The following is a 25,566-nucleotide window of genomic DNA, read 5'->3' on the forward strand; positions in this document are numbered from 1 at the left end:
TCAGCCAGCACAAAACGGGCCCATGCCACTGAGGTTCATTTTCTGCCTCCTGCTCTGTCAACAAAGATCAAAGCATTTGGGCAAGCAGAGCCATTCCTCCCCACGCTATGTCATGCAGGTTCTCTTATAGATTGTGCAGTATTTGCTATGAACATATAACAATACCAACATAGATTTGATACTAAACCCACTGAATGAAATCTGGTTAGAGGACACAGGGTGTATGTGCTCGGTTCAGGATAGTTTATTAGATACAACTTGTAAATAAACATTGTCCATTGTTATTTTTGTTTCTTTTGGTCTGGTTATAATTAAGATTATCCTTGTAGTTTTACAATTACATCATATAGACCGGATGTTTCTCTTCACAATTTGGCAGACATCAATTTAATAGTGGACCCCACCAGACCAACAGAGCAGGTATTATTTGGAAGTGATGCATGCCTGTGAGTGAGTAATTGAGTGTGTGTGTGTGTGTGTGTGTGTGCCTGCCTGTGCTGCACAAAGTGAATCACATCACAGAGCTGCTTGAATTTTCATGGAACTCAGTGTTACTGTTGGACAGAGAACTGTCACCTACCAAAAAATTAGACAATAATTAGAAGTCACCCTCCCACCCTTTAATGCAGCAGCCTTTAATCTTCTGTGTGTGAACACTGCTGTGAGACGTACTGCATTCAACCACATTAGTGTACATCGGTAAAAATAACTTGTGTAAGTGCTGAAGTTACACAGAGGTATGGTACGTTCAAACAGTGGATATGTGGGACACTCATTGCTTAAATACTTACTCTGTATTATGAGTATCAATCGTGTGGAAGAGCTTTTTCAGTTCATCTCCTGACAGGACTCCATCGGAGAAATAAGCCTTAAACTCCTCAAAGGATAACTTTCCGTCATCTAAATAATAATAATAATTAAAAATAAAAATAAAAAAACAATTAAGCATTCAAAGTTAGGGCACTGAGCAAAGGTTTTCAGTTCCAGGTCTGGAGTCCAGCACAGGGTTTAGAGGTGGACAATTTGGCAGTATGTTATTATCATGATGAAATGTATTACTGGGATAAACAACCACATCAGTAACATTGACCAACTAGCTACATGTCTCATCATGAAAAAGCATAAGTAGTTCTGTAAGGTTAGACTTATGCCATATAAGACTTTGAACCAGACTGTGTATCTCTATGTCTTTAAATTTTGTGATTGTTACTGAACTATTTGTGAGAAACAGCTATATGTGATTTTTATGATCAAAAGTTAAAGTGATTAAAAACTGATTAAAAGTGGTGGGTGCAGCAGGTTAGTGTGGCGGTCACACAGCTCCAGGAACCTGGAGGTTGTGGGTTCGATTCCCGCTCCGGATGACTGTCTTTGAGGAGTGTGGTGTGTTCTCCCTGTGTCTGCGTGGGTTTCCTCCGGGTGACTGTCTGTGAGGAGTGTGGTGTGTTCTCCCTGTGTCTGCGCGGGTTTCCTCCGGGTGACTGTCTGTGAGGAGTGTGGTGTGTTCTGCCTGTGTCTGCGTGGGTTTCCTCCGGGTGACTGTCTGTGAGGAGTGTGGTGTGTTCTCCCTGTGTCTGCGTGGGTTTCCTCCGGGTGACTGTCTGTGAGGAGTGTGGTGTGTTCTCCCTGTGTCTGCGCGGGTTTCCTCCGGGTGACTGTCTGTGAGGAGTGTGGTGTGTTCTGCCTGTGTCTGCGTGGGTTTCCTCCGGGTGACTGTCTGTGAGGAGTGTGGTGTGTTCTCCCTGTGTCTGCGTGGGTTTCCTCCGGGTGACTGTCTGTGAGGAGTGTGGTGTGTTTTCCCTGTGTCTGCGTGGGTTTCCTCCGGGTGACTGTCTGTGAGGAGTGTGGTGTGTTCTCCCTGTGTCTGCGTGGGTTTCCTCCGGGTGACTGTCTGTGAGGAGTGTGGTGTGTTCTCCCTGTGTCTGCGTGGGTTTCCTCCGGGTGACTGTCTGTGAGGAGTGTGGTGTGTTCTCCCTGTGTCTGCGTGGGTTTCCTCCAGGTGACTGTCTGTGAGGAGTGTGGTGTGTTCTCCCTGTGTCTGCGTGGGTTTTCTCCGGGGGCTCCGGTTTCCTTCCACGGTCCAAAAACACACGTTGGTAGGTGGATTGGCGACTCAAAAGGGTCCACAGGTGTCACCCTGAGAACGACTGGCACCCCCTCCAGGGTGTGTTTCTGTATTGCGCCCAATGAGTCCCGGTAGGCTCTGGACCCACTACGACTCTGAACTGGATAAGCGCTTACAGATAATGAATGAATGAAAGAATGAATATTAAAAGTGGTGTTTAAATTGCTATTATTTTATGTATATCCATGCACACATATCCAGGTCTGTTTGTTTAGTCAAGCAGACCACAAAATTACTTTTTTGTGGCTTTCCACACTTGCATCAGTAATGTTCAATTCAAAACTGTGGCTCTTGCCATTTAAAATTTATGACTTTTTAAATTGAAATTTCAGTATAACATCTTTTAGTCTAGTCATAATACAATATATCTGACATATCACTAAGTCTAAACTTCAACACACCACATAAACCTCATAATTTATTGATAATTTGAATCAGGGTGAATCTGTGGAAGGAAATCACTAAAACGTGCCAGACACCAGGTCTGGGATCAGACTGTCCTAGGGTCAGTTGTAGAAAATATATATATATGGAGCTTTATGAGTTGTTATTGAGGGTGAGCACAGTACAACAGAGATGCATCTCTATAATGTAAGCGTGAGGGCAGTACGCTTGCGTTAGACTCTGAGCCTGTGCCCTCAGGTTGGTCTGTAAATGGTGACAAACGCAAGACCTGAGGTGACTCATGGCAGCAAGCACTCAAAATAGCACAAAGCACGACACCAGGCTATACACAATACAGCACTAATTCTCTTTTCAAAGAACCTAGATGCGTGGTGGGAGCATTAAAGGAAAATGAATAAGGGAGCAATGTGTGAACAATGTGAGAGTGTGAATTTTAGTTTCCTTAATGTTGTGTAATTGAAGACACTCTGTCAGAGTGACAGAAGACTATGTTTGAACTGGACAGAATATGTTTTTGAATAATGCATTGAAACGAAAAACAGAAGATGACTGAGGTAAATACAAATACCCCTCTTAGTGTTCAGCTTGGAAAGCCTCCGATGTCTACAAAGCAATATCTCTCTAAACTAACACATAATCGCTGATGTATAAATCATTTGTATTATGCCGCTGTTCAATTCTATTTAATGTGATACTCCCTGTCTTAGCTTTGATTTTCATTATCTAATTAAAAAGTCATCCTTTTTTCAAGCAGTAATTACTTTTTGATTACAATAATACAAATGTTCTTTTGCGTGGTCTAACTACACATATATTAGAGGCAAAAAAATGACGACTGCTTTAACTTTAAACTAATAGAAGTAATAAATAAATAAATAAATAAAGACAATATAGACAACAGTGTAATAACCAGCCATGACTAACTCAGTAAAGTGATTGGCTGTAGTTTCCCTCTGCCTTTAATATTTATCAGGAGTTTAATCAACAAGATAAAATCTGAATCCTCTCCTACAAGAACAGCATCAGTCAAAGGTGACCCCATGAATGCACTCACAATGACATTTGTTTAGTGCCCGGTTCCCAGTGTAAAAGTGCTAAAATATTGACTGACATTAAAAGAGGTACGGACGGTCAAGTGTTTCCATGACAACAGAGCAACAGCATTGGAGTGAGAGGGACAGTCGCATGGAGAAACTAAACCTGCTCTGGCACGGACATCATGCATGCAACGTATATATTATGCATGCATAAACTCTGTGAACATTGAAAAACAAAGGTTCTTACCATTTTTATCAGCTCTTCTCAAGATCTGAAAAAGAAGAGAAGGTGTACACATTATTATTGGACTTAGCAGAGCTGTGGCATGTTAATTACACGGTGACCTGTTCTTGCAATATATCACAGTGTTAACTTCATCTCGTCCATTCAAGAGAGTTATTGCAGTGGTGTTAAGTGCTGGGTGATATTGTCTACACTGGAATTCTGTTAGCATCACACAGGAATTCTGACTTTTAGTTGTAGTGATACTGATGAAATGTCTTTAGACCCTTCAGATTATGTTCAAAGACAAGCTCAAAATATATACAAACTATAAGCAGTATATTACTGTCCTTTCCTTTCCTGGAATCAAATCTAAACAGACTAGATATAAGATCTTAAACACAATGGGAAAACGTCAGCAGCCAAAACTGGAGATCACAAAATGGCTGAAAGCTACAGAGAACGTAAGGAACTAAAATGTAGCTTCAGATGTGAAAAGATGGCACTGGTGGTTGTGTCCACTGTGAGAAAACAACACAGATCTGTGGGTCTGAAAGACTGTCAATAAGCCTTTCACGAAGACCTTAGTTAGTTAAACCTTACTAAATGTAGAAGTCCATAATGTTCTAAAGAAAACAGAGCGACTGTTTCAGACCCCAGTGTTTGGATTTGGACTCTGATCATAGGAAGAGAAAATGTAACTAACTGCTACAACTGAACTTCAGAAATGTGGAATAACATCACTGTATATTCCTCTGCAATACTTTAAGTCTCTGACCTTTATACAGTAATATAAATACGATAAGTGGGAAACATTTATTTGGAAATTACTGGGATGGCTCCCCCAGCACTAGTGGTGTTCAGGTTAAAACTATTTTTATGACTTGACACTCTTGGGAACAAGGAGAGTAAAGTCAGTGAAGAATGGAAGAGAAAATTCAATCCCCAAGCTCAGTAGGATTCTATTAATTAAGATCTTATTTCACAGCGAGTATATTTACACTCTCTGATTTATAGCGTGGTGGGCAGTCCAAGAACGTGCTGCATTTACCATCCTCCTGAGAGTAATACTGCATACGTACGCCCCCACTTTATTATTGAATGATGCTTTTATTAGCTTAGATTTTCTATAGCAATTCTTTAATATTCAGATTTTATTACTGAATATTACTTCACATCAAACGTTCACGTTAATCTAGTTAATTAATCAAGATCTAGTTCTCTAGATCATAAACTCTTCATCTTTGTGCTGGTGAACTCAATAATTCCTCCTTTAAGTCACATCATGTACTGTGTTCTGCAACAAGATAAAGCCCACTGGACCATGAACAACTGCAATAACCCTCAGACACACTACACAGAACTGCAGTGCTCTATCTTCTCAACTCACATCACCTAATCTTCCCTAGATCCTCAAAATCTTGCTTTAGAAATGTGTTTCAAATTCAGTTTCATTAAAGTCCAGCCCCGTAGCGTAGAATCAAAATTAAAGCAGTGTTTTAAAAATGTCTTCTGGTTCTTTAGAGATCCTGAGTTTTGATTTTCAAAATCTTTCAAACTTCTGTCAATAAGAAGTGGACAAACCGAGCCAGAATGTTTTGATGTGAAATACTCAGGGTTCAAAGGTTGTATTTGTTCAGTGACGGTGATAGGAACCAGACACCTTAAGATTTTAATGGCTCTAATCTACCTTACAGAAAATAACTATATTAAATGGTTCCAGATTTATCGCCTGACCACTGAGACATTGATTTGCCCATGCTTTTCCATAAGGTTTGCTCTAAAACATTTTTTTAAATCAATTTGTGGCTGAGATATACATTCAGGGTGTAATTTGACAAAGTAGGAGTCAAACAATCTGCTGAAAATAAAAGTAAAAATACTCTCACTGGACATTTTAGATTTGATTGTGTGTGCATTGTACTCCAGAGAGTATGTTTTGTTATGCATAAGATTTTGCCAAATGATCTTATATAACTGCAGTTGTAACACAGAGAAATAGTCAATATTGCAATATTTAAGTAGAGAGTTTGTCGACAGAAATTTACAATGAAAAATATTGTATTTTGTATATCTGCTCACATTTCCCTAATAAATTCATCCCTAAATATTTTATCTCAAATACAAACCCCGTGTCCCGAGAATATGTCTGTAAACGTCTGTACGATTACCACTTCACATCAAACTGAATAAAAGAAATACTTTTTTCTGGTGGAATTCTTACACAGGTGATGAACACAGTTGCATGTGCCTTTCAAATCCTCATTCTAATAATTGCTCCATAAACAATAACAGTAGATATATAATCAATTTATTATTAAAATAATAGTTTCCTTAAACATAAAGGAGAGTGTCATGTCATTTGACATAAAATCCTAAAATCTGTATTCATACAACTCACAAATAAATTAAATGACTCTGTCAAAGTGGAATAAACACTAAAAAACAACATTTATTATTAGCCTACCAATAAGTCATTCTTATAAATGACTGTTGGAGTAACTCAGCTCTGTTATCACAGGAAACCGTTAAGTGAATCTACTCACGTCCAGAAATATTGACATCCCCTTCTTTAACTCCACGGGAGTGCTGGCCTCGTCCGAAGGAGACTGCACCTCTTCAGAACAATCCATCTTTCATTCACTGCTGAACAGAGTGGAGCACGTTTTCCACACTCGGAGTCTTTTCAGAGAGAAACCCACTCTTCACACACAGCCAGAGACACAACTCGTGCGCGTTCCCGCCTCGATGCGCGTGACACGGTATCTACAGGTTTCGTGCGCGCTCCCGCCTCACAGGACTCGAGCTACGGTTGTGTGCGCGTCCTCGGGTCAAAGCGCCAAATTGTAACCCTTCCGTGCGCGTTCACGCTCCAAAGCACCAGTTTTGTGTGCGCGTTCACGCTACCTGTAAAGACAACACACACTATTCCGATTCTTCCGCACGTGTCACAAAAGCGATGTGATCGATAATGGAAACCCACTTCAGGATCGATGTTTAAGTCAATACTCTCTGGCCACTTTGACCACTTTTATCTCTACTTCGGTGAGGCTGTTGCTAGCATATGTTAGCCTTGGCCACGCCCCCTGAGAAGAGATTCAACGGTCCAGCCGAGTACCTGTGGCTATCTGCCAGTCTCTAAATGGACAATATGGCACTGGCCTTTAGCTGATATTGTAAATGTAGGGACTGCTTTGGGTTCCCTAGGGTTTAGCCTGTCGCTGTATTCTGGGAAACAGGTTTATAGTTCACTCAAAACTACTGGAAATGAAATAAATGAATGACATAAACACTTACATCACATTTAACTATGCTGCGTTCACACAAAAGCTGCTACCTAGCCAGCTAATAATAAACATGCCCAGTAGCCATTTTGGACATGTAATATTATTGTACTTGCCCATTACTATCACATAATGCTACCAAGCAGTGAGGGTAAAATAAACTTTCTCCGTGACACATGAGCCTCCATCACATATTTCCAAACCTGGCAGAATACGAAGAGAAAAGCTAACTGTAACATTGTGTCAATCAGCTACAGAGTTGTAGGGACAGTGGAGGTATCAACTTTTATTAATTATGGTCTCTTGAACTGCATCAGGCATGGTCTACAGCCGAGGCAAGGGGTGTAATGGTTTATGCAGTCCTCTCAGGAGAGTCCTTTGTAGGCAACAGGTCCTAGAAGTGTGTGGTGACAGCACCTGAAAAGTGTAGTTGTGACAGCAGCTTAAAATAAAAAAGACTTAGAGTACAAAAGTCCCATTCCATCACAGAAATGAAGGAGCTGTTACATAGGAAACACATTCATGAAAATCTTGAAATGTAATTATTAAATGACCTTTGTTTCACCGCTGAGTTTAAGGTGTTGTTTTTTTTCCCTTTACATGCTTAGAGAGGTTGGGTATAAGTATGCTGTGGAGGATGTAGGTTGTATTTGAAGGCCACTTCTGAATGAAAAAGCCCTCTCTGACGTAGAGACTAGGATTTACAATGCAGTTTTGAACTTGTGGGTAGTAGCTTCAATGTTTTACAACACAGGTGCACCGACTGATATATAGTACATGTTCTAGGCTTTCCCTGATCACTACAAGTCACAAATTCAGTCATTTGTCATTTCTGTAAAGATTTTGTTTGAATATTGCTTTTAAAAAATGCACTTCATTTTTAGGACCAAACAAACAGATTTAAATTGGTTGTGTTTATTTTCATGCTTTATCGAGGTCAGATATTTATGTAGGGGGATTAGTTCTGGGTCACAAAAGCCATCCTACCTCATCCATAAAGTTGTGAATAGAGCTCCATTACAGCACATGGTGACCTCAGGCTCATGCTACTGCACAAGTGTTAGTAAATGTTTAAGTAGCGGAAGGAACAGCTACAAACTCTTGGAACTCTACCACACCTCTTCCACAAGGCTGCATGTGTCTGTATTAATTATATGAAGTGTATACAAAGCCATTTTATTGAAGGTTACACAATATTTAATAATATGATATTAAAAATGGGTTGCATTGAAACAAACCCCTCCTCACGTATTCAGACCTGAAACATGACCAACATTATCTAACCATTGAAAAATATATATAACCGCAGCGACACCTTGTGGCAAAGCAAAGAAATGTAAATCATCCAACGCCAAATGTCCCATTATTTACGTCACTGCTGATATTACTTTTCAATGAAGCAAAATGACTTACAAAATCATAAAAATTTATGAAAATATATCAGAGAAATCAAAACAATACAAAATTAACACTAACATTAGCAGGCTTTCTCAGAGGATCTATTTTTAATAAGTTGTAGTCAGATTTGCCGTAGTCATTAGCCACACTCTGCTTTACAAACACCAAACAGTTCAAAACTAATTCCATCCCTTTACCTTTTTCCGAGTAAACACCCGCCCACCTGTCCGTCTGGACACTGATGGATGACTGTTGAGCTCCTGCTCCACGCTTCAGACCAGCTGCCCACGCTCCAGCAACCACCAATTGCCTTGGAGCTGCCCCCACACTGAAGTTTTCACTGACTCCTAACTATTATCACCAGTAGACTGACCAGAGGAGGATAGGTCACCCCGTGTGAGCCTTGGTTCCTCCCTAGGTTTCTTCCTCAGCTCAGTTTTTCCTTGCCACTGTTGCTCTTGGCCTCACTCACCTTGGGGGTTTTACATCTTTACATTCTTTACATTTTTACATTTCATGTCAAAACTTTGTTTTACTGGAATTCTGTGAAGCTGCTTTGTGACATCATCAATTGTAAAAAGCACTATACAAATAAATTTGATCTGATTCATTCATTATCCGTGAGCGCTAATCAGGTTCAGGGTCGCGGTGAGTCCAGAGCCTACCTGGAGTCACTGGGCACAAGGCAATTGGGATTTCATCCACATGTGAAAACAATCTCTTCATCTGTGCATTAATAAAGGTGTAGGGCTAAGTGATCCACCCACAGAAGGCTAACCTAGCCATGGTTGAGTGGGACCAGACTGAACAATCTGCTCCTCCTTTTGTCTACTTTTTGAGTTTCCACTTGTGTTTACTGTGTGACACACCCTTGTGTGTTTAAATAACTACTGACTGTTAACTGAACACTAAAATTGAAGGTGACCCAGGACAATGAGGAAACCCACTTCCTTTGGGTGTCAGTGGATTCTAATCAGTCAAGTATAAGTGAGATTAACAGAAGGACTGAGCTCAAACAGAGTAAAGATCTCTTGAGATGAGGTGGTAGTAAGCATTAAAGTCTGACTTATCGTTCTAATAATTGTTAATCGTCACACTCAGAAAAAAACATGTACCTCCATTATTTAAGTTGTTATTTATTTATTTATTATTTTTATTTTTAATATATCATATGAACATTGCAGTTGTCCATCACTTTTTGGAATAATTTTATAATAAATGGACCAATAGAAATGCTCCAACATCTGTTTGCAATGACGCACATTAAAAGTTAAGATTTTTTTCATGTCCTATAAATGTTACTGTTTTGAAGAAACGTTTTTTTCTTCTTTATTTTGAACAGGAAGGACATACAAAATGATTAATAAAAATGAAGTATGGAAGGCCAAAGAATGCTGTAAAATAGGTCGCAATTCAATGCTTGGACACTTAAACCTGTCCAGTTCAGGGTCGCAGTGAGTCTGGAGCCTTCCCGGAATCACTGAGCGAAAGGCAAGGAACACACCTTGTCCTTCAAATGGCAACACACACTCACACACGTTCACACCTATGGACACTTGCCAATGTGTGTTTTGGGGCCATGGGAGGAATCCAGAGCACCCACGCAGACATGGGAAGAACACACCAAACTTCTCACAGTCACCAGGAGCAGGGCTCGACCCCACAACCTCCAGGACCCTGGAGCTGTGTGGCAGCGACACTGTGTGTAGATAAAAATGGCATCAGGAGCTTCAAACAGAGGTTTTAATGGTTTATGCAGCTGCCACCCTTGAAGTCTTCCCAAGCCAACCACCACAACAACCGTGACCTCAGAATGACTATGTTTTAGCTTTTTCAAAACTCCTACCGTGCCATGCACTCTTTGTATTGCAGAGACGTTATGTACATATTTCTGCTTTGCACACGGTAAACTGCGGTTCAGCTTGAACACAACCTGCTGTTCCACAGACTGTCATTAAAAAATGCATTCCTGACTGTTGTCGTATGCTAAATTTAGAGTGTTTTGGTTTTTTTTAGTAGTAAAACTACAATGCTGTCAAAAAACAGCACTAAAATATGAATCAGATTTTCTGCAAATGCAAATGTGTTCTAAAAACAACTAACAGGATCTTCCCTTTGTGCTCTTGCCTGTTTGGCCACCCACATCTAAAATCCTCTTCATGTCACGGCCATGTTACAGACAGACATATTTGTTTGAAGGGTGGAGTACATATTCCTCACTCAAAAAAGAGGTCCAGCAGGTCTGATGAGCACAATCAAAGGCTGCAGGGGAAAAAACAAGCTGCAGAAGGTAATGTAATTTTCAAAGTATTTATAAGATATCTGCAGGAATGTATACTATGTGTGTGCACCTGGTTTCATCGTTGTTTCGTAGTAAAGAACTGTGAACAGTGTTGTGAGTCACCCTGACAAATCCCTTGCTTAAAGCGCTACATTTACAAAATGTTATTACTGGATAATTCTTAATGTTAAGGAGGGGGGGTGATGAGCTCCGGCCCCTCGCTGCCGTTGTATGCTTAGCTAGGTACATGAGCTGTGCCTGACGTAAACAAGGACTACTGACGTGCAGACTGACCAATTACATGTTTACAGAGAAGGTTATCAACCAATAACGGTAGCTCTACAGTCAGACCGTCCAATCAGAAGATTTTGGGCTACTTCACCACGCCCCCTTCTCACTCAAGCGAACCAATCGGAGTAGGGGAGGGCGGGACTAGTTTGTGAACGAAACGCTTCTCGAAGTTCTATGTTAAACTCTAGAAAAACAAAATCCCGGACGTTTGTGAAATTCCGGCCGGACATTTTTTAAGTCTAAAAAAGAGGACATGTCCGGGTAAAAGAGGATGTCTGGTCACCCTACTATTACTATTTATTGTTGAGATTAAATAAGGCCACGAAATGAGTTTCTCGGTAAAGTCTCCACAATGCTGTTGTGTGTGTGTGCGAGAGAGAGAGAGAGAGAGAGAGAGAGAGAGGAGCGTTTAAGATTAAGTTGAATTCTCCAAAAACAAACGAAAGGCTGTGTAATGTCCCCACAATTCACAGATACAGGATTGTGTGGGTGCTTGCGTGTTTATATATTTGGTTATTCTCACAACTTCATATAGTTTTAATTTGAAAACTAAAATGATTAAATGGTTTACTCCTAGTTAATGAGGTCATGGTTAGGTGTAGGTGCAGTGTTAAGCTACAGTAATTATTATTTCTATTGAATGTCCTCACAAGTTAAGAAAAACCAACATGTGTGTTTCCATGACGCCCCACCTCCTCTCGCGATACAGTGAAGAAGGTCACGTGTGCCCCGCGGAGAGACGCGGACGCGTGGCATTGTGGGAAACAAACAGTAGCGCTTTTGGAGTCGGGTGCGCGTTAGGAGCGCGCGTTGCGTCCCCTGCGTTGACGGCGCGTGGAGGCTGCGGGGTCGGAGCCCGGGGGTCGTGTCTGTCTGCAGTGTTAGAGAGCAGAGAGAGTGGGACAAGACGCGGGTCTAAGACGGATCTTCCCGGGGCTCTGTCCCGGAGACTGTACCTGAAGTTGTGGAGTGCTTTGGGCTCTAAGCTGATTTGGGACCGAGCCCGATTTGATTTATTCTCTGAGTCCGGGGAGAGGTGGCGAGCCCGGACCGCTGGGGTCTTGTTTTGGTGTGACTGGTGTTTGTTTTTCTGTGAAAATGGTGGACGTTGGGAGCCCTGAGGAGGGAGGAGGGTTTGTTCTGGCATTTATTTACGGTTCTGGGGCAGAGTTCGAGTCCCTGGAGCGGCAGGACTCTGGTCTGGAGCTGAAGCGCTGCTGGAGGGGCGAAATAGAGGTAAACAACAGCCTTTCTCAATATTAAATCAACAAGCATTCTGCGTTTTCTGGGCAGCTGGGAGGGTGGGTGAGCTCGGCCCATTATTTACAGCACATTAATGCAGCAGAAGAGGAAAAACATAGGGCCATTAAAAGTTTCTGAAGGATCCTGAATGTGTCCAGGAGTCAGTACGAGGGTCGTGTGCTTAACAGTAAGAGATTAACCGACGACCCATCACTGATCCTGGAATTTACTAGAATTAAAGGGACCCCCTCTGGATAGGTTTAGGTTTTAAATCTTGTTATCATGTCTGTGAGGTGTTGTTTATACGCTAGATGTTTTGCGAGGGGGAAAAAATCAATAAAACCACGCATAAGCTTTGTGTCTTTGAAGCAAAGACAGCTCAAATGAGCAAGTTCAGACAGCCAGTTATGTTTTTAATGTCATTAATCTAAAGCACCAATCACATCCACTTTGGGGACAGGGCTTTCAAACGATAGTGGGAGTGGTGCAGAGAAATTGCAGTTAGTTCCTACATCGTTCAGAGACCTGCGTGTGTACTGAATGAAGACAAATGTGTGGTGTGAAATCCAAACCACTTTAAAGGTATTTGGAATTTTTTATTTTCTTGAAAGTAGCTTGTTAAGAAGCGAAAAACATAAATCTATTCTCCTTAGTCATCAGCAGATTATTTTAAAAATATTTTTAATATGCTAATATCACATTGGGAGTAATAAAGTGTTATCTCATTTTATAATGATACAGCACTATACAAAACTTATAGTTCAGTTAGTCTTGGCTAAATGAAGCAAAGTTATTTTGTTATTATATTCTCATAGTCCCGTTTCAACAGGGAATACTCTGATCGGGGGCTGACATCCTGCAGAAGTTAAAACGGAGTGTTTCTCAGCACTAAACCCAAAAATCTGCTTTTTTTAACTGGATGTGTTGGCACAGTTCAGTGTGGATCCAACCAAATCGTTTCTGTTGGCTCCTGATGTAGTTCAGTAATCATTAATAGGATACTGTATTTTCCGGTTGGGTTTATTACACTGTGTTGACTGTTATTGGTTCAACAGGTGACATCTCACTGATTCCAGAAGTATTTATGCTTGTCTAATAAAGACGGACCTAGGTGTGTTCAGTGGTTGAGGGCTGTCGCAATAACTGTAATACGGTAATACCACACTATCCACGTTATAGACCAGGCAATCGCAAGGAATGGCAAGAATGTATTCCCTGGTATTTTTTTTTTGGCCTGGTCTTTCTTGCTTAACAATTTGTGTGTGTGTGTAATGAATGTTAAATACATTTGTTTAAAAAATCATATAAAAGGTTAAGAGTGTAATTTTTCTCAACTGTTGACATCTGAACTGCAGCTGAACAGCTGAGTGTCAGTCTTCATTTTACACACATAGGACACAATGGGTATAACCTTGTCGCAAAAACCATATGAAGTTGCACCAGTCTGGGAGCATTTTAGCTTTCAACCTTATAACAAAGGAGAGTCAGGTAATTCTAAGCAAGCAATATGCAAAATGTACCAGAAATCTTGCTGTGAAATGGAGAAATGCAAATTTGATTTCATCTAGTTACCTATAGGGCGGCACAGTGGCACAGCAGGTAGTGTCGCAGTCACACAGCTCCAGGGGCCTGAAGGTTGTGGGTTCGATTCCCGCTCCGGGTGACTCTCTGTGAGGAGTGTAGTGTGTTCTCCCTGTGTCTGTGTGGGTTTCCTCCATGTGCTCCGGTTTCCTCACATAGTCCAAAAACACACGTTGGTAGGTGGATTGGCGACTCAAAAGTGTCTGTAGGTGTGAATGTGTGTGTTGCCCTGTGAAGGACTGGCGTCCCCTCCAGTGTGTATTCCAGGTAGACTCTGGACCCACCGTGACCCTGAACTGGATAAGCGCTTACATATAATGAATGAATTAATAAATAGTTACCTATAATCTAACTATCGAAAGACTGTGGAGGACTGTGAAAATTGGCTGAAGGTAAAATAGAACATAGCTTTTTTTATACAGTTTGGACCTTCGGGAAAGTTTCAAATTTATATCACTTTCTGATGCTGTTCAGTATTTAGCAGATGTTTTACTGATAGGATTATCCTACAAAAAAGAGCAAAACAATGAAGTTTGAATCTTAATGGTTCTAACGGTCTTTTTGTTTTTCAACAGGGAGGTCTCTGATCTAGGAGAAGAAGTCAGCTAGAGAAAGTCCCTGCATCAAGACTTTTCCATCAAGCGACATATTTTTAGGGTCGGTGTGTTAAAAAGACCCAGTGTGGAATGAGTTTTATTAACGGGATTTGTTGAGTCTGGAGCGAGGAAAACAAGAATAACCCTGGCATCTGTTTATTCTGTTTTTGTCTTGTCTGAACTGAACTCAACATGTGGAGTCTGGCGGCAACGACAGTGCAGCTTCTGGCCAAATCTGTGCGCCATGCCGCAGGAAGGGGCCACATGCAGCTGAACCGCTGGCTGCAGAGAAGCCCTGAGTCTCTGGACTGTGAAAAAATAGACTTGTTGATCTGCAGCGGTGGCGGGAAAGCGGATGCTATGGACCTGCAGGGAGTAGAGGCAGGTGTCTCAACATTCTCTGGCGTGGAGTTGAGAAATCCGTGCTGTGTGGTGACCTGCTGCTTTAAAAGTGCGGTTCTGGCATGTCTGTTGACGGCGGCCTGCTTCTCATCGCTGGCGCTGGTCCGTCAGCACCTGAAGGACCTGCTGCTGTGGGTGGAGAGTCTGGATGGGCTGGTGGGGGCACTGCTCTTCGTGATCGGCCTCATCACGGTCTCGTTCCCTTGCGGCTGGGGCTATATTGTGTTGAATGTGGCTGCTGGTTATTTGTATGGCTTCGTGCTTGGCCTGGGACTGGTCATGGTGGGTGTCCTCATTGGCACCTTTGTGGCCCACGTGGCATGTAAACGGCTACTTTCTCACTGGGTGCTGCAACGGGTCGGGAGCAGCGAGCAGCTCAGCGCTGTCATCCGTGTGGTGGAGGGAGGGAGCGGCCTTAAAGTTGTGGCTCTGGCCCGGCTCACCCCCATCCCCTTTGGCCTCCAGAACGCAGTGTTCTCAGTAAGTAAATTTACTTGATGCATTACATTATTGTTTGGGTTAGGGTTAAATTTGAGCTACATTAGGGTGGTGCTGGATCAGTTTAGCAATGCTAGATTGGGAGTTTAACTGGGGTTTACTTTAAGACTTAATTAAGCTCATTAATCTGGTTTACACACACACACAGAGCCATATGAAAAAAGTCATTTGCACCTAAATATTTCTCAATATGCGCAGTGCTTGTATAAAAAAATATATATTGTATAAAATAATGTATAATTTTAATAAATAAATATACATGCAAAAACACTTATACATTAATATAGTAGATGTTTTCCAGATATAAATACTTACTGTAATAAAGTTATTTGCGTTTATTTTAATATTAGTTTTCTTGAGCAAAAAACACCTATTGCTTTTATGAATAACTCTTTAAATCTTTTGCAAAATGCTATATAACTTTTTTCATATTGTGTTTTCTACTTATTCAGCCATACTTGTAATCGTGCATATGAAAAACACAAACACAAAAAAGCAATGTAAGATTTCAGTTAATTAATTTAATCCCTTCTAGCCTTTAAAGGTTTTCCAGGTGGCTTGATCCAGCTTCGGAATGAAATAATGAAGGCATCGTCTTTCCCCTTGATTTAAGTCAAACCTGAGCGCTCTGCATATATAGCACAGAGGGCAGTGGCTGTCTAACATAGTAATTTTACTCCCAGGAGTGTTCTGTAGCCTACATTATTAATATTTGATTAAGTGACATATGAGAGAGAACTGACGCCATTTAGGCTTAACAAGGTCTTAAAAGTGCAGCACAGCAAGTGCTTGACTTTTGAAAAGGACATAAAGAATGACCCTTACAGTGGTGTCTATAGACTGATGAGCTACAACATTTAAATCACTGAGAGCTATACATGAATATCATTCAATATCTCGGTACAGTGGAACTGGTCAAGGGGTGGCCTGTGTTGGGCATCAAGAGTAAAAGTCATTTGATGTGCTGGGAACTGGAAAAACAGGCAAAACTTTGACAAGGGCAGAGTATTAATGGTTATATCTCCAGAGCAGCAGGATATGGAGGAGGAAGGACCATCATGGAAGGACTACCAGTGAACTGGCAAGAGGGTCATGGGCGCCCAAGGCTCAGTGTTGTATTTGGGGGGGGGAAAGGCGAGCTCGTCTGGTCTCATCACACACAACAGCTCATGCAGGCTGAAAAGGTTAATGCTGATTATGATAGAAAAGTGTCAGAATACACACAGTTTTCTGTTTATAGACTTAATTTACAGTATTTTCTCTTTATTTACTTGTTTGTTGGTCCTGAAAAATGAGTAACATATTTGTATAATTTGGCAAAGTATTTTATTACATGTTAATTTATCTGGTGTTCAATAGAATTAATTATGTTGGAAAACTCTGTTGAAGAGTCACTATATCATTGTTGGAAAACATATAAAGCAATCTTTTGAAGTTACATTGTGGTAGGCTCAGGTAAGTTGCTTCTAAAAGGAGGCTAGTATTCATTGTCTCTTTACTGTAGTCTGATTTCAAGTTCTTTTGTTATAGCACTGTTCAAAATCTTATATTGTCTTAATGTGTTTCAAATTTCTTCTATGTTTTATATAAAAATGCCCCCTATACGATCTATAACGGTGCTTGTTAAGTCAAACTGGAGTTGCGTTACATCCGCTCCCAGTCTACAGTTTCTGTAGATGTCTGTTTCATCATGCTTTGTGTTTTCCGCTGAAGTAGAATGCACTGCATTATATAGGTAACCCAACTCCATGTGGTCTGCATACTTTGCAGATATCTTAGTTTACGTCTGTATTTTTGATGGGAACGAGGAAAATCCTAACCATCAGGACTTTATGTGAATAATAGATTCTGAGTTTAGGGGAAATACTCTCTAACATTTCCATAAATAACAACCTCTTCAGCAGAAAGAGGTTCCTTAACCTTACAGTTCCTTAAAATAGGAACATGTAGAAGCAGTTGTTAGTGTTACAGAGTATCTTTCTTTATCTTTTCCTTACAAAACTGTTGTTCCATCATCTTTATGTAGAAAAATAACCCCACTGTTCTCACATTTCAAACTTGACATTAGTTGCTAATTCATTATGCATTAGTCAGTGATTGTGTATCCTTACAGTGTGTCAGTTTTATATTTCTTGCATGAAAGCAGGTGTAAATTTACGTCCATGTGACAGTGTCAAGAACAAATTATTGAGCATGCTGCTTGGGGAGCTTACAGATACTATAGGGTTAATATAAAAGACTAGCGCTGATATATGGCTCTGTAATGGGAGGTTTTACTGTGTACCGTACTAGGTACAATAATATTAGGACACTCCTGAATAAAATTTGTAGGGCTTTGGGGCCAACATATTCAGCGAATATCCAAACCTCAAAAGTAAAAACTGAATACCTACCCAATGAATGAACATTCAGGGCCAGCCCTATATAATGTGGTGCATCATAGCCTAAGATTACACCCAGGACTGTAGAGATGTGTGGCAGCAACACTATCTGTACCTCCAGCGAGCCCCATTATAACAACTAGTGCTGGGCGATATAAGCACAAATCAATATCACGATTCATTTAACATTTTACCACGATTACGATTAATTGAACTATTATTTTGTATTTGTGACCCTCATAGTTCAGTGACGAGCCTTGTACTGTAAATATGCCCCCGTATTAAATATAAAATATTTTTTCTAATGTTGCTGGGAGCTTGTTCCTCTTTTCTTTTTCTTTTTTTTTTTTAGCATTTACATTTGACTTCTTGTTTTTCAGTGTCGTCTTAATTATAGTCAAACACAGCACGTCTAAACCACACTCGAGTCGCTTGGTCTGCCTTGGGGTTTAGGTTGCTTCCATGTGGCAGACGGGGAGAATCACGTAACTACAGCTTGGTAGCGTGGTTTTAAAGGGACAGTACATGAACACACAGTGGGGGCGTTACAGAATAAAAATAATCAATATAATTGTTATAGACAAGATTATGTCGATTAAAAGTTCTGAATGTTGATTTCAATTAATTTTTTGGATTAATTGCCCAGCTCTAATAACAACTGTAGTCAAATTATATTTTTGGATTTTATATATTTTAAAACTCATTGAGCTTCAATTTGCAGCTTCTAACTTGACCTAGAACACCAGAGCTTTGGCTGTGTTGACCTGTAAAAGTATGTCTCTTCACGTAATTAGTACTGAAAATTCAAACCAGAGGGAGTGCTGATTTAACAGGAATTTACCAAGCAAGACCCTTATTAAGTTTTTCTTTCCCATTGGCTTTAAATGAACACAGAGCAGGACTGTATGACCCACAGTTAATCAAGAGGCATTTTCTATGTGTAATTACAACATTTTAAGTTGTCCAAGTTCACAGTGGTCAAATCAAACGTATTTGTATAACTGATAACTGAAATTTCAGTAAAGACAAATGTGTTAATATGAAACATACAGGTGAGCAAGTAAGGGGCGACAGTGGCAAAGAAACAGTCCTTTAAAAAAAACCTTGAGAGGAACCAAGGCCCAAAAGGGGGCACCCATCCTCCTCTGGTCAAGCTACATACACATTATCGACGAAAGATCTCTGTACCATTGCACAAGCTTTTATGATGATGGTGGTAATGTCAATTCTGCTCATTCTGATCAGGCCGCTTATGGTTATATAATTAACTTATGCCTTGTACTGAAGAATATAAAATGCTTGGGATAGCCAAAACACGGTGTAAGTGTAACTGTCATTCATTAGTTTATTAGTTGATTATTTGTACTTGATTGTATTTATTTATTTGTTTTCAAGCCATCTGATATGTTTGTGTTCCTATTAGTGCTATGACAGTTTAGGTGTAGCAGTTTAGTTAATGCTTCAAATGTAACAAAATAGGATTTTCAGCCTTCAAGATTCTCCACTAGACAACTGCAGAAAGTAGTTATCTGTTGTGACACTGGATCGAGGCAATCGCCACGTCACACAATACCACTGTTTGACAGCTTGTTTTGTTTGTTCCAAAGAATGCCGCCACACTACTTTACATTAATCAGACTTGAATATTCAGGTAGGATATTTGCATGGTGTTAAAAATAGCAGTTGTCAGTTTTTTTCCAAGCATGTTATGTTTCTTGTCCCTTTTTTAGATCACAGACGTGTCCTTGCCAAATTACTTGGTGGCTTCCTCAGTGGGTCTTCTGCCCACTCAGCTCCTGAACTCTTATCTGGGGACAACACTACGCACCATGGAGGATGTAATAGCAGAGCAAAGTATCAGTGGCTACTTTGTGTTCAGTCTACAAGTAAGGCATTCCCAGCAATATTCAGTGCTGTTTTGTAAATGTCAGCTCTCCACTGAGCTCCAAAACTGACCCGTGGCAAAATAATAACTGACATTCAGAATCTGCAAATGCTGCTACTACTGTGAAGAGAAGTAAAATCTCAACCAAAACAGTTGAGAACAAACCCGCCATGACAACAAACGGGCAGTAAATTAGTCTGCATTATTTTGCTAAGAAATCATAAAAATATGTATCTGAAGATAAATACATGTTTAATAGTTATGTTGTCTGTCTGATCATGATGCATGATGTTTTATTACCAAAAAATAACCATTTAAACTATGAGAGTGACTGCACTTACAGTGTTAGTGTGAACATTTTTCAAATGGCCAGTTGTTAGTTGTAACACAGCTACTTTTACCTAAGGGTTTAAATGTTTATCCTTTGATCTAATCTAGTCAGGAGCATGTGTGCTTAGAAATGTACACAACTGAGAACCAGGAACACTACATGGTTTGCAAGATGCAAATATTGTGTAATGAGCTCACAAACAAAACAATAAATGAGTGCATACAGACTTTTCTTACTCTTCTTCTTTTTCCTCAGATCTTCATCAGTATAGGCCTGATGTTTTATGTCGTGCACAGAGCACAAATGGAACTGAACGCTGCCATCGCTGCCTGTCAGATGGAAATGAAAAGCTCTCACATGAACGGCAACATGGCGAACCACAGCAGCTCCACCTATTGCAGTAAAAGAGCTCTGGCAGGTGGAGGGATTAATGTGGTCTGATGCCTGGTGTCAACATTTCTCCTGTTGTGAGCATATTTCACCTGCCTCATACCCAGAGGCGCAGTCCTGACAGGAAAGCAGAGGTAAAGCTGGATATCGGAGATGTTTCGGCCGTGGCAAGAAGACTATAGCGCAGCCAGTGGAAGAATCCGTTGCCCTGGTCGGTCCTGTGTGTCCAGCAGCAGATTCACATAGCTGAGAACTTCTTAGTGGGAATCAGCACACGGTTGGAAATCATCCCCAAAGGTTGGGACATTGAGCCAGTATTTTGTAACGAAAGATGAAGTTAAAATAGAGCCTCATAGTTTCTTTGGTACGTTTGTTTTGAAATGATTTTTTTTATATCGTACAAATTTAAAATAGAAATTTTTTTATATATTAGAGCAGGTGTACAGCATGTTGTTTAGGGAGAACACTACAGTGCTGTAGAATATATTGCTGTAGAGGGCCAAGCTGCTACTGTATATCTGACGGTGCTCACTGAGCAACATAATTCTTTAAAACATTCTGGTTTTAGGTTCATTGCATTGGCTGTAAATGCTAAATAGTGTTGCTTTTTATTGCTTCATTTTGCTACTTTTCAAAACTCATAAAGGGAATTATTATTATCATTATTATTAGCCTATTTTTGGATTGGGAGAAGCTCTACCACCTGGCTTGGGAAATGTTTATACATTTCTTTCCAAACTGTGTTTACTTTTTCATTTCTACCGTTCTGCTAGGAACAGATGGATAGGAAGTAAAATTTTCCCAGCAGGATATTTAAGAAGGTCCTGCCAAGAACCACAAGTGCAGCCTGATTAACTGAACAGTGTGATCCTATTCGTGTTCAGTCTCTCATACTGAATGAAGCATGTAGAAGACTCTGGCCTTCTCCCATTATCTAACCAAATGCTTTGTTATAGCGCTGCTATAAATGTTTCTCAATTCACTAATTTTGCCTTTTAAGTTTATGAGCAAATTTGCATTGCATTTTATCTTGTGCAATACATGTTAGGCTATCACTGTTGATATTTCAGGTAGTCTAAAAAGAATTATTAAAAACTGGAGAGGGAAATAATTTCAATGAGATTATATTATGAATATTACTACAATTGAACGGCGTGAACTATTATACATTCAACACACACACACAGAGTTTGAATTAGTCACTGGAAAATAGTCACAAATGGCAATTTAAATCAAACCCTGTCAGTTTCCCAGAAAAGGATTTAATCAGAAAGATGGATACATTGGTGCAGTGTCGACACACATCTTCGTCTTTGTCTCAAATGCTCACTGTGACAGGTTCACCATGATTGAGCAAATTAATTTGGAAATTTATTACATCATAGCGGTGGTCCTATACCATGACACAGTTTTCTTTTCGCTCTCCTCAGAGATTCATTTAATTAGACTCAAGCACTTCCTGAGCTTTGCCTGACGTGGTCGTTTTGGATTCTTGCTGTTTAAATTAGCCCAGGGTTGTCTCTTAACAAGCTTGGTGCCACAGGCACAGTGTGTCTCCTACCCTAGAGACCTCTGGGTAGATTGGTTTTTCAGTTTCTAAATGGTGCAGTTCTCAGAATCTTAAACTAAGGTTCATAAAACATTACATTGGTTCTTTACTTTTGAACACGGATTGTTAATCGAGGATTAATTGTGGGTTAAAGAAGTTTTCCAATGAAGACAGAAGATTATATATCATTTTTTGCCCTTCCTGTTTGTTTTGTATTTTAAAAATGAATTCTCACTACATACAGTGTTGCATCATTTAGTCCATTTAGAAACTGATATCTACCGGCTTTAATCCCTAGCAAAAGAGCACTCAGATCTTGTAGGTGAGAGGCACTTGGGTAAAACTGTAAATACTATGCAGTTGGTTTTTTGTTTTTCCCTTAATTATTATTATTTATTTATTTATTTTTTAATTCCTCACCCACCCTCTCCACACGTAAGAAGGCTAAAGTGATCCTAATAGTTAGTGTTACTGCTAGGAAGCCGAATATGAGTCTCACTGGGCTGGATTCCCAAGGGTTGTAAGCTGAATGGGGAGGTAACTTTTTGCAGTGGTCAGGGCAAGAGTGAAAGTTGTTGCATTTCATTATAAATCAGCTGTAAGACCTGCTATGAGCTGGTAATATGCAACTTGTGATCATAACGCAGAGCTATGACTTTAAAATGAATGACCTGAGACGAAGTTGGTTTTAAATGTAACTTAAAATGATCTGTTCCATTTTCCCCCAGACGTTCTAATGTTTAACTTAAGTTAACAAGTCACGTTTTGCACATTGGCTGCGTCATACACATCACAAGCTGACAATCAGCAGGTCTGTGAGTGGTGTCACATTAATCGTTTACAATATCATGATTCATAGTGTGTTTTTAATGTTCATTTTACATGGTTTTGCTGCTACTTAGACTCCAAGGTCTGAGTTAAAGGGCTCAAATTAATGCTACAACTTCATTCATATTGCAACATTTATCTTCACAAGCTGGAATAAATAGTTACGGTAGATAGGCTTAAGACCTTTCGTTATCATTTTCAAATTTGCATGTTGTTTAATATTGCGTACGAAAGAAGACATTCCTTGCTGATACTCCTGAACAAATCAGTTGGATGAATTTTCAGTTTTTTAACATCACAAATTACTTTGTATATGGGAAATGGAGTAGGCCCTCTATTTTCTGAATTTAGCAATAATTGAAAGCTGAATTTGCAGAAACATCCTTGAGATCCATGGACAACAACATTCCTGGTCTTGTGTTACGATGTCAACCTGCCTTGTACCTCTTGCTGCCTACGACATGACAGGTCTCCAACCTGTGGCATGTTCAGACACTTCATTCTGTTAAGTATAAACTAAAACCGAGGACATGTTTAAGGTAGTTGTCAGATGCAAAAAAAAAAACAAGCTGATGGTTTCATAAACACAATATATGTGTGGGTGTGTGTGTGTGTGTGTGTGTAATTTTGGGGAAATATGATATGGTTGGGATATGCATTAGTGTCCTGTGCTTAATCTGTCCATTTAACAGACAGGATTATGCAACAAAGGAACTCATATCTGATGTGGGGGCAAATCTATATGGCTTTTGACAAGCCTTTATCTGAGGTCACACACATGAATACAGCACATTCACAGCAAGGTACGGGTGTAATTTCAGATAAAGGCCAATCAGGCGCCATTATGAAACCTCGACCCCCATCAAACAAGTGCATTACAATTACACTGTATTTTGTAATACAGATTCTTACAGTGTGTAAATTAATATTTATCGCTGTACCATGCTTGTTCTGTGTTATTTATGAAATAAAAATAATGTCTATAATATAAAGTGGTTGTTTAAATTTAAGGTTTTCTAATTTTATTTATTTATTTAACAAGGCACGTCATTAAAAACAGCTTCTTGTTTACAATGGCAGCCTGGCAAAAGGCTCACTCACATTGCAGATTTTTTTTAAATATAGTGAAGTTACTGATTGACAGTGCAATACTGCCTGTTTGTTTAAAGGGGGCTTCAACGTTTTCTTTCCCTGTGCTGCACTGCTGCTGTCTATCTCCTGCTGAAACAGGGAGATGTGATATTTGCAGATACGCAAGCACCGCCCTATTGGATTCATGCAGACAAGTACACAGCGTGACCTTTACTTCAATTTCGTGTTAGTATTAAATCACGGCGAAATCCTTATCAGACTCTTGTTTGACCTTTGGTTGCAACTGGAGTATTATTCTGCGGTTTGGATTTTGTTGTTCCACAATTTGAGTGGTTTTAGTTTAGTTGATCTGTTTAGGATATATTAACTCTAACTTCATGTATGGCGAAGATCATCACAAATACTAACTTACTTAGTAAAAGGGCAATAAAATAGTGCATTTACGCCCATGGCAGCATTGCAGAATATATTTATCAGTCTATCCCAGGGCCTGAGGCTGAATGTAGATGTAATATTTACTAGTCTGACCTCAAATGTTCATTAGCCTTGTCGGATCTCAAGGTTATGTTCAATGACATGTCTGCCACAGCTACTTTAAAAAATGTAGTTAGGGATAAATCAGTTTAAGCAAAAGTAAATAAGCACAATGAACACACAGGCAGCCTATCTGAGTGACAAAACCATGCAAGCAGGTCCTGCTAGTTTGTCTCTTGCTTTACTGCCAGTGAAATAACATCACCGAACTCGCTGCTTATTCCAAAGTACATTCAGATAACAACCTGTGGTTCCAGGTTGTCCATTTACGTCTGAAGACCATATCTTATCGGTTGGTGCTCTTCAAAATGGACACATCATCACATTTTAACAGACTCTCCTCCTGAATTAATGCCAGCTGTGGTGTGTGGGGAAAGATTTTCTACTTCAGTTTCTGTCCACAGATTGCTACACAGTCACAAAGGTGATTCTAAATAAATGTTAGCAATAATACGGTTCTTTAAGTAGCTAATCATTTTATTAGTGATGCACCGGTGTACGAATTCTTAAATTTAGAGACAGTCATTCAGCACGATTTATGATTTTTGTCAGTGACAGCAAAAGGGAAAAACACATTTCATGGGAAATTACACAAATATATCAAATCCAATATATGAAATGCTTCTTTAGGGGACCCGATTTAATTTTGCTCGGTTTTGTAACTGAGCTGAGATATGAGCACTTAGCAAATGTAGAAGTTGGCACAGCATCTAGCTGGATTTATAGAAAAATGAATTTACTTTGTAAAAGCCACAAAAGAACAAAAATTTGATGTAGCAGCCCAGCAATGGCTAAATTTTCTGCACCCCCTAGAGTCAATGTAATGTATAGTCAACAAACACCAGTTTGAAATATCATCTGTTCATTACCACTACATAATATTTAACAATTCCCTGTTCATTTCAGTTCCAACATACTCATTTATTCCTATTTTACACAGTCTAGATATTAACCAAATGTTCTTTAATCTTTAACATTGCCTTTTCCAAAGCTCCACTGCTTGGTTTGAACGGACGGTTAACTGTGTAGCCCTAGGGTGCTTGTGTATTTCACAAAAGTCGTCTGTGTTTCATATTCAGACTGCAGTTTCTGCTCAATACTTTGGATTTTCAGTATTTATACACTTGCCATTTATATATATATATATATATATATATATATATATATATATATATATATATATATATATATATATATATATATATATATATAA

General features: G+C 39.7%; 2 protein-coding genes across 3 annotated transcripts in view; one reads left to right on the plus strand and one right to left on the minus strand.

Moving 5' to 3' along the window:
• necab1 (N-terminal EF-hand calcium binding protein 1) overlaps positions 1-6,707 on the minus strand; it is a 52,243-nt gene extending 45,536 nt beyond the window's left edge. The window contains exons 1-3 of one of the 2 annotated variants that reach the window (XM_066674919.1): positions 6,337-6,707; positions 3,815-3,839; positions 792-900 (exon numbers count right to left, since the gene is read on the minus strand). In XM_066674919.1, the coding sequence (XP_066531016.1) occupies positions 792-900; positions 3,815-3,839; positions 6,337-6,423 (221 nt within the window). In that variant the 5' untranslated portion in view covers positions 6,424-6,707. The remainder of the gene's footprint in view (positions 1-791; positions 901-3,814; positions 3,840-6,336) is intronic. The other variant, XM_066674918.1, reaches the window with a different exon arrangement.
• Positions 6,708-11,787: 5,080 nt separating this feature from the next.
• On the plus strand, positions 11,788-23,700 carry tmem64 (transmembrane protein 64). The gene is made up of 4 exons (XM_066675459.1): positions 11,788-12,280; positions 14,443-15,345; positions 19,475-19,630; positions 20,216-23,700. The coding sequence occupies exons 2-4, from the start codon at positions 14,656-14,658 to the stop codon at positions 20,399-20,401; spliced, it is 1,032 nt and encodes a 343-aa protein (XP_066531556.1). The 5' UTR covers positions 11,788-12,280; positions 14,443-14,655; the 3' UTR covers positions 20,402-23,700.
• The last annotated feature ends 1,866 nt before the right edge of the window (positions 23,701-25,566 follow it).

This window comes from Hoplias malabaricus, chromosome 6, assembly GCF_029633855.1.
Source record: "Hoplias malabaricus isolate fHopMal1 chromosome 6, fHopMal1.hap1, whole genome shotgun sequence".
NCBI classification, from domain to species: Eukaryota; Metazoa; Chordata; class Actinopteri; order Characiformes; family Erythrinidae; genus Hoplias; species Hoplias malabaricus.